This window comes from Mus caroli, unplaced genomic scaffold (genome assembly GCF_978045245.1).
Source record: "Mus caroli unplaced genomic scaffold, Mus_caroli_1 scaffold_5, whole genome shotgun sequence".
NCBI lineage: Eukaryota > Metazoa > Chordata > Mammalia > Rodentia > Muridae > Mus > Mus caroli.
Genome location: NW_028227260.1, coordinates 151,801,404 through 151,814,601, shown reverse-complemented (window position 1 = coordinate 151,814,601; position 13,198 = coordinate 151,801,404). Strand labels below are relative to the sequence as shown.

General features: G+C 39.1%; 1 protein-coding gene across 1 annotated transcript in view; it reads left to right on the top strand.

Moving 5' to 3' along the window:
* Positions 1–13,198, top strand: part of Dgkk (diacylglycerol kinase kappa) — a 135,603-nt gene that overhangs the window by 41,942 nt on the left and 80,463 nt on the right. Inside the window, exon 2 of the mRNA XM_021153876.2 lies at positions 12,574–12,684. Coding sequence (XP_021009535.2) covers positions 12,574–12,684 — 111 coding nt within the window. The remainder of the gene's footprint in view (positions 1–12,573; positions 12,685–13,198) is intronic.

Below are 13,198 nucleotides of genomic sequence, written 5' to 3'. Positions count from 1 at the left end.
CAGCTGATAACAGTTCTTTTCCCATTTAGTGCCTGCTGCGTTGGCTCTAGTTACTCAAAGCAGGGAGCCGCCCACATTGATTAGGGTATAATCTAAGCGCCGAACAAAGGGTGGTATAGAGATTGTTCCTGGACCAATCGGAATCCTCTGCAACATTGATGGAGGAGAGAAATGAACAGCTATTGTTTTCTGCAAGTCTATGTTTGCTCTCATCCCCAGGTAAACCTCCCATGTAATAGAAATGTCCTGTTCTTGTGTCTTATCTTGGGTTCTTCCTCCTATTCCAGAACTAGTGATCTAGTTCTACTGATGTACCTCTTCCCCCTTCCTCTTTCCTACCTTAGCTTTTCTATTTTTCTGATCACCCCGACTCCCCTCCCCTTTTTGGATAAGCTATCACGAGTCGAATAGCATAAAATCCAAATGGTAGTCAGCCTTACTTTAAGTAAGCCTGGCCAGTGGGTATTTGATTACTGTAGTCATTGGGCATTTAGGGACAGCCTTAATCTCTTAAATACAGCCTGGCTAAAGAGGAGTAGGGGTGGTTTTACAAGGTGTTTGCCCACAGGGAGATGTTTTTATAAAGTTGTAGATCTGGATACAGTGTTTCATAAAGTGTGAAAAAGGTCAAGGTTGTGAAATGGCTCCTGGGATGGGGGCAGGGTAGTGTTAGTCAAAGGACAAGCACTCCAGTGTTTTTCAGTAAGATCCTTATAGGATGTTTTTGTGCATCAGGTACGTGACCAAGTTACTTTTGAAAACATTATGAGGAGTCATGCAAATCAGAGAAGAGTGTCCCGCTGGGTGCAGTATGGCATTACTTTCATTAACCAAGAGGATGTCTGCCAGTTGCCCATTTAATTACCTTCTACTTCTGACCAGCAGTGATGGCCGAGAATTATATTACAGACTGGTGAGAAAGTAGAAATCAGCATTTGATCTATGAATTGCTCATCCAAATAGTATCAAACACAGAAAGTATAAAATATGGAGATGAAGTAAAGAGAGACTTGTATCACTTGGTCGAGTGACTCTGTGACTTCTGTGAGTCACATTCATTCAAAAACAAAAGCCAATAAATAGTCTCTCTTGCCTTGATTGTCCCTTAAAATTGATTTCAGAGTCAAAGGTCTTCAAGATCAGCCTATAAAACATTATAGAAATTAAATGATCACTTAATTACTTCAGCTTTTAATATTAAAAACAAAGGCAACACAAAGCTAATTGATTTATACCAACAATTCTTCTATCAATTGACTTCAGTTATGGTATCATTTCTAAGTAGCTATTTAGACATTTTTCTTCCCATGAGGAAGTAACTGGTCATTTGTGAGGAGTTTTAGCTTTTCCATTTATTAATCTATTAGAGAAGTTCGTTCCAAGACTTAGTGTGCCCATCTATAAAATAAAATTATCGTAACATCTCCCTTTTAGAATTGTTTTCAGGGTCAAAAGAGATAACTCATACAATATTATTAACAAAACTCTCTTTTTTCATAGTAAGTGCTCAGCAAAAACTATCAATTCTTATTTCTTATCATAGCTCTGCTCCTATAGTTGGTACTCCACGAAGACTGAGACTGGCAGCTTGGTTTTGTTGGTTTTTTTTTTTTCCCTAGAGACTTTGCTTTTGCTACCTAGTCAGTAATTTATCTGGAATCAAGGCTCATAATAATTTTTTCTTTGACACATTGATAATCATTGCTGTCTCCTCCCTTTCCTTTCCAGGTTTAGTGATCTGTCAAACTGCTAAACTGTCTGTAAGGCAATTTCATTCATGCAGGGACAGTCTTCTTAAAGACACAAGACTACCCACTGCTTCCAGGTTTGAATGGAATATACTTTCATCCATGTATATTCATCAGGCATCGTACCCCAAGATGATCTCACCCTTAAGCTGCCCTTAAATCTTCTTCTACTCTCACCCAAACTGATGAGGTAGAACAAAGCATCCCCCTCATAATTCAGTCTTTATCCATTCTTCCCTCCCTCCTCCCTCCTCCCCTCCCTTCCTCTCTTCTTCCCTTCTTTCCTTTTCTCCTCCTTCCATTTTAGACGCAACACACACACACATGCTCATGCTCATGCTCACCACACTAGTAAATTCACTGATAAAACCTTTCCTACACCACCATTGCTAGGAGAAGCAAGTAGATTCAAAGTGGTTTAGCACTGGATTCTGTCTACCCTGTTCATAATTATTCTCAATGCCACACCTTAAGACTAAGAAACTCTTGAAATGCAAGCATCCCCTCTATATTATCTAGCCACTTTATCGCAGGACAACCTGTCAGTTTAGCAATCTTCCCAAGTCAGAAGTAAGCATTTCCTTCCCAAGGACATGTGCTTGGGCGATATGGACTTACAACCTGCACAGCTGAAAGGCATTTCAAGCCATCACTGGATAAATGAGAGCCCAGAAAGAACACAAGGTGAATCATCAGTGTTATGTTGTTTGAGAGAGTTTTAACCAGAAGAACCACAGATTTGAAAGGCTCCTTTTTGGTCTTAGGTTGAAAGCATATCTAAATACCTTTAAAGGCCAAAGTCTCCAGATTTAGAAGTTCCTAATTGGTCTACTATGTTGCTGCAAGGTGAAAAATGAAAATATGTGAAAAATTGGGATTGTGACATTTTAGTTACCTCACCAAAGGACTGATTTTTTTTCTTCCATTTGTGAAATCGTTCATAGAACATGATTATAATTTTTCAAGAAATTTAACTAAACTCCCTGCAAGGATTGCTGGTCCATTCTTTTTTTCCTTTGAAAAGAAAAAGAAGTGGACTTATGTGATCTTCTAGTTTGATCTGAAATCTAAATTGTGTCTTGATTATATATATTAAATATAAATTAATATTTTATTAATATATAATAAATACAATAATACTTATTTATATTTAATATATTTAAAACGTATAATTTATAGTTAATATAATAGTATATAATATAATATACAATATTACATAATATATAATATGTAATATATACTATTATATGTGATATATAATCTGTCTACCCTGATTATATATACTATATTATATATAATCAGGGTAGACAGAATTCAGTGCTAAACCAGTTTATTATAACCAATAATACATATAATTATTACACATAATTATACATATTTATTTCTATTACTATTTATAATTTGCTGAGGGGCAGGCAAGTAGAGTCAAACAAATCATAATTCACATCCCTGCTCTGATCCCCACTCAGGCTGAGGACTAGTCACTTAACTTCCTTAAGTCTCAACTATTCTGTTCCTTTCTTTCTTTTTTCCAATTTTTTATTAGGTATTTACTTCATTTACATTTCAAATGCTATCCCGAAAGTCCCCTATATGCCCTCCCCCCCCACCCCCTGCTCCCCCTACCCATCCACTCCCACTTTTTGGCCCTGGCATTCCCCTGTACTAGGGCATATAAAGTTTGTAAGTCCAATGGGCCTCTCTTCCCAGTGATGGCCGACTAGGCCATCTTTTGATACATATGCAGCTAGAGTCAAGAGTTCCAGGGTACTGGTTAGTTCATAATGTTGTTCCACCTATAGGATTGCAGATCCCTTTAGCTCCCTGGGTACTTTCTCTAGCTCCTCCATTGGGGGCCCTGTGATCCATCCAATAGCTGACTGTGAGCATCCACTTCTGTGTTTGCTAGGCCCCAGCATAGCCTCACAAGAGACAGCTATATCAGGGTCCTTTCAGCAAAATCTTGCTGGCATATGCAATGGTGTCAGCGTTTGGAGGCTGATTATGGGATGGATACCCGGGCATGGCAGTCTCTAGATGGTCCATCCTTTCATCTCGCTCCAAACTTTGTCTCTGTAACTCCTTCGATGGGTGTTTTGTTCCCAATCCTAAGAAGGGGCGAAGTGTCAGACTCTTTCCCTAGACCTTAAGTGAAATAATGTATGGAAAGCAAAGGGGGAAATAGGTGCTTGTCAGCTAGATTTAACTTTCTTTCTGTGGGTGAGAATGGTTGAACTAAAGCTTAGGAAAGAAATTGTCATTCCTACTGCTTCCAATGAGAACCATCGTGTGAGTTCCAATAGGGCCTACTGGTCTTAGGAGATATGGTTAAGATAAAAGATGCTTGCTACTGGCAACCTACAATTAGAAAAGTTTGGGCAGAGTCCTGAGACAAGCGTGTGAGAAACTGTATCTTTGAAAGGTGAGATGATGAAGGCAAAAGCAGTTAGGAGCAGGTATTGCTTTCTCATCCTGTATAAGTTTATAATACCAGAGAAGTAAATTGTTATTCCGGCCTCTGTGATCCTGGAGAACTTGAAGACCAAGATCCTAGTATTTTTCTGTAGGGAATTTGTATGACCCCAGAACTTCTTTTTCAGGGATCACGTACTGTGGCCACACCAAGGCTCTGTCACTAAACTTTCACAGACATTATTACTTTACCATTTTATGTAATTCTAAACTTTTAGCTTCTCAACAGCTTCTTCCCAATGGTAATCTTTAATCTTCTGTGCATTTGTAGAGCAAAGCCAACTTTCTGCAGGAGGCTACCTTCCAACAAAAACTTCTCTACCTCTAACCCAGTTCTCCCTCTCAATAACATTCTTGAGGTCAAACCATTCTTCTGCTAGTCTTCTCTCATTGGTTCCCTTAGTTCCCCTTGTGTCCTAGAACTCCGCCCATATTCCAGGAGACACTAGTAATGCAGAGCAGATGCAATGGCTGTGCTTATGGGAAACCCTCATTTACCTGAAGCAAGTTGCTAAGGAGCCCCAGTCCCACTGAAATAAGTCCAGCCCAGGTTCTCCCATTAATTTACTCTTTGATTTGGCTTTATGCAGTCCCACTTGCATCCTGATTTTCATCACCTCCAACAGGGTAGGAGGGGCTAAAAATACCTGTTGCTTAGCTCAGAAAGTTAAAAGGTGGTTTTGTGTTGAGAGGCCAGACTTTAAACTCTGTAGGCCAGAGCTCACATCCCAATCCTGTCAACAAATCAATGATCTGCTTGACTCTACCTCACTCGCCTTACCCATAGTAAGATGCCTTATTCACAAATGCAGGGCACTCTGCACAAACCAATCATTAACACAGTATGTCAGTCTGTGGAGTCTGCTGAGCTCTCTCTTTCCAGTTGTTGCTAGACCCAAGCCAATTACCAAAAGCCAAGTCACTGCTTTCTGTACTTGTCAACCAGGGCCAAGATTGTTTACCTTCTCCCGACCCCTTAAGCAATTAGTAGTTCTTACCCTTCTTAGAAAACTCCAGTAATTAAAAAACAAAGGAGCAGGTTTGTGTGTGTGTGTGTGTGTGTGTGAGAGAGAGAGAGAGAGAGAGAGAGAGAGAGAGCCCAAACTTGTAAGCTAAGCTTTCCCTTAATATTATTCCTTTTACTGAATTTCCTGCTTCCCAGTTTTTAGTTACCTCAAATCATCTAAATGTTTCACCTTTAAGGTCCCATTGGATTCATTTTATGCTGCCTATCCTGGATATTCATCTTACAGATGTTCACGTATCAGGGAATGGCACTTATATACAGAGAATTATTTAAATGTGGTATAATGGAATAAAACCTGAAATCATTGTCCATCAATAGTAAACCATATGAAGAAACCACATTCTATCTAAGCAAGAAAATGTTCTATACTTGTAAAAACGAATAAGGATGCTATGCATACATCAAGTTTGTAAGGTCTCTCACATATATTAAACCTAGAAAGCCAAGAAACATTGCACATAGAACACTGAATTGCACCAAGAACAAGAATAGATGTGTATCATACATTTGCACATGTTTAATAAAACATCTTTGTAGTGATGTGTAAAGGACTAGTTAAAGTTCTTGCTGTTTAGAAAACTAAGTAAACATAATACTGCCCTATTAGCCTAGATAATCCTCAACATTTCTTCTTTAGCATAAAATGCAGTATAAGTATATTCCCTATCGTCTGAACTAGTATGACCAACAGATCTTAGTTTGTCTCTGGCTGCCCTGAATTTAGTGCTGCAACTTCTGGACAAACCATGGAGTACTTCTCCATATTTCTCATCCTTCTGCTATAGCACTGAGCCAGCCATGGCTTTGAGATTTTAGAGTTGGTATGACTAGAGCTATAGCCTCATCCCCAGCACCAGCAATTCGTAGGGGACAAGAGACTGAGTGGCAGATATATGCTCTGCAGGGTATCCTCATCTAACTGACAAGGAAATTGAGGCTCAGAGAGGTTAAGTGATTTGCCCAAGGTCACACAGCTAGTAAGTGCTGGAGCCAGTCTGTCTGACTCCTGCCAAGACAACAAGACACTGGAGAATGTAAAGCTTTCAGAGGAACAGTGGCTCTGGCCTTTGTTAAAGCCTAAAGCACCCACCCAGAGTTGCACTTTAACTAAATCAAACTGTTGCTCTGAATCAACTTTGTCAGGCCCCTGTTGAGAAACGGATTTCTTCCTATTACCTCCACCCCTCAGAGCAAAGAGAATAGATATTCTAGGTTTGGAGACCGAAGAAGCCATATACAGAAAGCTAGTCTCTGAAGCTGGACTCATAGTGAGAGTCCAGTTCTTATTCGGGGAGTGATCATTCCTCAACTCAGCCCAGCCTCCTTCACAAGAGCAGTGCGAGCAAATAAAAGAGAAGAGTAGCTAGCTCCTACCAGGTACCGATGCATGTGGTGCTGTTTGCCTACTGTTTGACTGGGTGCGTATGCAATTCAATTTGGCTATGTAATAGGGGCTCATTTTACTGGGAAATGGTGAATGATTCCCCCAGAGCCTCACAAGCCACAGAAAAAGAGACACTGGCAGATAGCAGAGGCTTTGGGGACTTGGGAGGAAGATAAGAAAAGGTCAAGGCCACAGCTGTGCTTGCGTTTTTCTCAATTAAGAAAAAGGCAGGAGTTAATTACCTGTAGGCAATCGGGATCCCATTGAGGTATTTCAGACGTCTTATAAACGAGGAGCAAAAGAACCGCTTTCCATTGGTATTGGCAATTCATTTATTTGTGCTGAGTCTTTGAAAGTATGAGGAAGAAAAAAAAATCCCCTGTACTTGGGTGTGAGAGTAATGGATTTAGGGGCTGGTTTATCAGGAAGGATAGAAAATAAAATGAAGCAAAGTTTTCCATTAAGCTGGCCTTTTCTGCAGGAGCGCCACAATTTTAATTAACATTTTGTATGAACACTGTATATGAGCCTTTCCTACCTGAGCATTGAGTCCTGTACTTCTGGGATTTGAATGAAACTTACTGTATCTGTGGTGATTGAATTTTGGGACTATAGATGGATTAACAACCCAAATCATGCCCACTACAGCGCAGTGTGCTTTGAGCTATCTGGGTTTTAGTATTACAACTGGCAGGAAAGACTGGGAGGCTAGTCTGCAGTGCCCTTGGGGTTAAGAAGCATCAGAGGGTGGGTGAGATGGCTTTTCAGGAAAGAGTCCAAGGACCACTTTAACCCTAACTTCGGCCTACTTGGTACAACACAGAAATTCACAACAGAAATGTGACAGATTAAATAAGAAGGGTTATGGGTATGATCCATTTCATGAAATCGATGATGTGCTGTAGTGGCCACCAAGCAGATTTTACTACATAGAGTCCCAGTCCTAGGTACCTTTTAGAAGAACCTTACAAATGTGTTCTTCTGACAAAAATTTTAGCCCCAGGATGCTGCAAATCTCAAAAGTGCAAAATAGAATGCTAGTTAAGAGGAAAGCTGTCAAATTAGTTGTTGATGGTGTCTAAAGAGACACATATCTAGGAAAATCATTTAAAGAAACTGTGAGAAATTATTTTCAACAACAACAACAACAACAACAACCAAAAATAACAAAGAAACTAAGTTTATAGATTTTTCCATGTAGGACAGATTCATGCTAGAAAATGCTACACTAGTGTGAGTTCTAATTAGTTTTCAGTGACCCTTGGACTGTTATTAAAAAAAACAAAAAACGCAGAACTTCCTTCATGCTCACCATGGAACACTATGTCTCTAGAATGATAAGGATGGCTAGTTGTCCCTTGGGGGAAAGCTCATTAGCTCAGTTTTACTAATGACTCGTCAGAGCTGTACACAAAACACAATCTAATTCTTAGCTATCTGTGGTCTTTGAAGCCAACGTTTAGTGGGGGATTGGGTGGACTCGGCTTCCTTCTGTTGTGTACGTATTAATTAACCAGGCATTCCCATTTTCCTTGTCAGAGGAAGAAAAAGCAGAGTCCAACCACCATTTTTGTAATTGCAGGTTGAGAAAAGTAGTGGAGCATGTGCTAGCCTTCAGATTTGCTGCACAGAGAGAGCACTGAGATGTGTGGTCTGCAAAGGCCTGTGGTTCAGAAGCCCAGGGTAGTTCTCCTGGGAGCTGGCAGAGCTCACCAATTCCTAACGTTTATCTGAAGAATTTGCTGCCTTTGTTTGCTTCTTTCAGTTTCCCCAGCAGACTTCTGTTTAGTTTGATAGTAGCGGAAAAGTTGCCTTTAAGGCACGTAGTTCACAGACTTATAGAAATCTCCTGAAAATTTGCTTCTATCTATTCAATCTATCATACCAAGGCTACTTTTAACAATAAATAAATAGGAAGGACTGAAAGAGCTGAAGGGCTTTGGAACTTCATAGGAAGAACAACAATATCAACCAACCAGATCCCCCAGAGCTCTCAGGGACTAAACCACCAACAAAAGAGTACACATGAAGGGACCCATGGCTCCAGCTACATATGTAGCACAAGATGGCCTTATCTGGCATCAGTGGGAGGGAAGGCCCTTGGTCCAGTGAAGGCTTGATGCCCCAGTGTAGGAGAATGCTAGGGCAGTGAGACGTGAGTGGGTGGGTGGAGGAGCACCCTCTTAGAGGCAAAGGGGAGGAGGGGTGGGATGAGGGGGTTGCGGAGAGAGATCAGGAAGGGGAACAACATCTGAAATGTAAACAAATAAAATGATTAATAAAAATAACTAAATAACAGTTTATTTAAAAACGATGATTGGGTTAGTATGTTACATTTCTCTAAGGGGAACAGCATTTAGAAAGCCACTTTAAGTTCTTAGCTATCCACATTTGAGTATTTATTCATAGATGTTCAACAGTTGATGATATAGAGCCTGTTATTTAGACAGTAAGAAATCCTTGTTGAGTTGTTATCTGTACTGTACATAAATTACATTAACATTATCTGCCTCCAACATGGTAATGTGTGTCTTACATGAATAGACTTCTTATACACGAACTCTAAACTTACTGTAACCTCCTCAGAAGTGATAGCAGCTATAATTGAGAACTTGCAAACTCTGCCTGGCAGCTAGCCATAGCTCGCAAACTGTTTTCTTTGCCTTCAAAAGCTTTTTTCCCCACTAGCTGCTAACATTGAAAAATTGCAAAACATCATATAATAAACCAGGACTTGCCATTATGGATAAAGCTTCTACAAACATTTGTGTGCAAATTTTTACAGAGATTTAAGTCTTCAGCATATTAGGTATATTCCAAGGACTGTGATTGCTGGATCATACATTGAGTTTGCAAGAAACTGATAAACTGTCTTTCAAATTGCCTATAGCATTTTGCATTCCTAACAAAAATGAATGACTGTTTTTATTACAGCACATCCTTAATACCACTTTATGCTACTGGTATTTTGGATTTTAGACATTCTGGTCCTTATATAGTATATGTATGTATAAAAATTACAAAGTTACTTTCTTGATTCTGGCTATAGGATTACAATATACATCTTAACTTATCATAATCCATTTCTGCTTTATGACTACTTACAGTCACATACAGAAAACCTTACTTCTACATAGGCTTGCTATCTCTGATGGCTCCTTAATAATGGAGTTTGGCTTAGGTCTCTGGACTTGGATGCTGGGTTATTAAGAGTGGGTTAAGGTGAAGAGATGGCTTAAGAGGGGAATGCCAGGGCCAAGAAGCGGGAGTGGGTGGGTAGGGGAGCAGGGTGGAGTGAGGGTATAGGGAACTTTCGGGATAGCATTTGAAATATGTATCATGAAAATATCTAATAAAAATAAATAAATTATTTTTTAAAAAAGAGTACTTTATGCTCTTCCAGAGGAGCCAAATCCTGTTCCCAGCACTAACAGAGGCCCTGGGATAACCACTGGATGGTTTTCTGATCAAAAGGATATGGTCTAGATATAGATAAAATGGGAACTTGAGAAAGATAATTATTTTTCCTTCTTGCTTATACTAATATCACAAAATATCTGACAAATACCTGAGCTAAAATATGAATCCTCTGGAGATATATGTCCAAGTTACAATGTGAAATATTTTAGTTTAATGGCACATTTAAAATTTACTTTTTCAGAAGAGAAAGTAAATATTTAGATACCCAGGAATCTGAGTTACAGGTCTTTAAACTGAAGATAGGGGAAAAGGAAATAGCCAATAGTTTTGCAGCAGCAGATGTAGATTTCGTGGTATGTATGCAACAGGCCTTAAGTCCAATCAAAAAGTGCTTCATTCATTTTGTGACCTTAATGCTACTAGTGCCCCAATGAACATATCTTGCCATGCAGGTCAGAATGACAGCTTGCGAAGGCTACATTAGACAGTTGATGTCTTTTTCTCCCCAGCAGCGTTTATTACTCCATCTTACACAATCTAAACTTGAAAGTAGTGAGCGAGTGTGTGTTTCCTGGTCACTTAAGGTTGATTTCTCTATATCCTGCATCCAAAGTGAATGATCTTCCCGACAGTTTATGGTGGTCAACCACCAAGTTTTCATTTAGTAACCCAGGTTTTATAGGAGCATTGTTGTTAACCCACGCAGGATACTTCCTGCTTGATCTCCTTTTTTATATTGTGTATTTAATTAACTTATAAACTAGTGAATTTCTATAAAGTTTCTACACATATCCCTAGTTTGGATAATCTATCCTGTGCCATCTCCTATAACCAAGTCCTGTGTCCACACTTCAACCTTGAACCTTAGGAAATCTCCTCTCTCCTTTCATCTTGCCTACATTCTACTAACTACTCTAGTTCTATTAACTACAACTTTTGCTTGGGTTTGAAGAGCATAGATTTCCGTATAGCTTTTCTGTATCTCCATTCTGGTTTAGCCCTCTACAACCCCATCATTTTCCTATCCTCTACCCACTTGCTGCTTGAAGCCCCTTCATTCCCTGTATTTCCCCACTCTACTTTTATTTCCTACCTCCTTCACCTTAATACATCTGCTCCCAGCGATCCATTTCCAGTTGCCAGGACAATTGGCTTTTATTAATATTTTAAATTAACATATAGAAGTAATGGACTTCATTGTGATATCTCCATTCATATATGTGATTATACTTTATTAATTCTCCACCCCCAACATTTTTGCTTTGTTTTTTCTATTATTGAATTGATTATGATGCTGGGAATTGAGCATAGGGACTTGTGCATGCTATACAAGCACTGTACTACTCAGCAATACTTACTTAGAGTCTCAAATTCAATTGTTTGGTGTGGTCAGATATTCCGTCTGAAGGTGGCAGCTGCTACAGGAGTCTAGCTAAGTGCTGCTATGCAAGTACATAGGCCTACTTTTGCTAGCCATTCTGCTTTAAAAAAATAAGTAAATAAAAGAGACAAATAACTTCATTTTTCTGGAAACACAAGCCTTTTAAACACCATCAATTAACTTAAACTTTTAAGATGCACTAGTTAGGGTAAATAAAACACTTCATTAGCCATTTAGTAGTAAATTCTAATTTGCTATTAAAGCCACTTAATAGGAAATTAGATGACAGAGACTTTACAGGAAAAAGGGGGAGTTGATTTGGTGAACTTAAGTGCCTCACTCTTTGATCAATAAGTATAGGTTTGGTTCCAGAGTTGTATGTGTATGAGTACTTATGGCAGTCTTTATGGTGTTAGTTGTCTATAACATAACCAAGTATGGCTTCCGTGGCAAAAAGGATCATAAATGATAAGTGATCTCTGTATCCGGTAGGATCTGTGTGTTGAGCAATAACTGGAAAATCTTTGGCCAGACCATGTGCTAAATAAAGAAAGCAATCGGAAGGTCATTGTCTTTTGGAGTTCTTTTTATGCTTTGCTCCGTCACCAGTTCATGAATCCCCTGAAGGCCTTGATAAGGAATTTATATTTGGTTCTAAAAATATTAGGAAGCTATTGGAGGCTCGTGAGCAGTGGAGAGACATAATCCAACCTGATATTCTACGACGAATCTCCTAAAAGAGCTGATTAGAAGGTTCTATCTCTGACCTTAATAGTTTAGGAAAATCAGCTTCTATTGAACTTATTAGCCTTTTCCACTGCTACCCGTTCTTTTTCAGGATTGTCATTTTTCTCTTCACACATACATGCTTTTCTCTCTACCCTGACCACAAATGGAAATGTTTTTCATTGCTTTTGACCAATATATCCTAAGAAAATCGAAGGATGTGTCATTTAGAGTGTTTTATAGAAAGGAACCCAGTGCCTTTCCTGGTGGAACTAATTTCTGTGTGTTCTTGCCTGGCCTACAGGCTAGTATTAATCAGCCATGTAGGAGAGATAGACTTTTCCAGATAGGTCATTTTCTCACAAGACCTCACAAGTTTATCTAACCAACCTACTGCTCTGCTTCTGTCTTTCAGAAAATACTGAAGGAAGGACCCCTGCTGAAGAACTGTAACTCCTTCAGAAGATGGAAGCTTAGATACTGTCTGGTTCAAGGGCAGAAGCTCCACTTTGCACACCATCCTTCGGTAATTATGGAACCCTTTCATCTGCAATAATGGGTGGGTGCAGAGGAGGCCACCATTAGAGAAGTTAAAACCATCTATTCTTTTAACTAATCCCCTTGTACAAATAGGTGGTAGTATTTTCCTTTCCCCTTTCCTATATCTTCCTTTTCATGGATTCCCTGGTTAGTTTCTGTATCCAGAGGTGCCTACCGAATTCATCAGGCCCAGTGCAAAATGAAAGGACAGGACACTTTATTCAAAAACCAGGAAAAGTGCCACTAATGGTACTAACATGAAATGTTTCATATTTAGAGTAAAACATGAAGTGTGGATTTATGGTGTTTTAATTTGATATTTAATGTTATTCTAAAAAGAAAAAAAAACAGCATGAGGTTTGCCATTTAATTTTCTTTTCTACCACTCCAATTTTAAATGTAAATATAAGAGCATTTAACTTACAGAAAGAACAACCATCATTATATAATTTATGGTAGTAGCTCATACATGCATGTGTATTTTGTTTTCAGCAGAATAC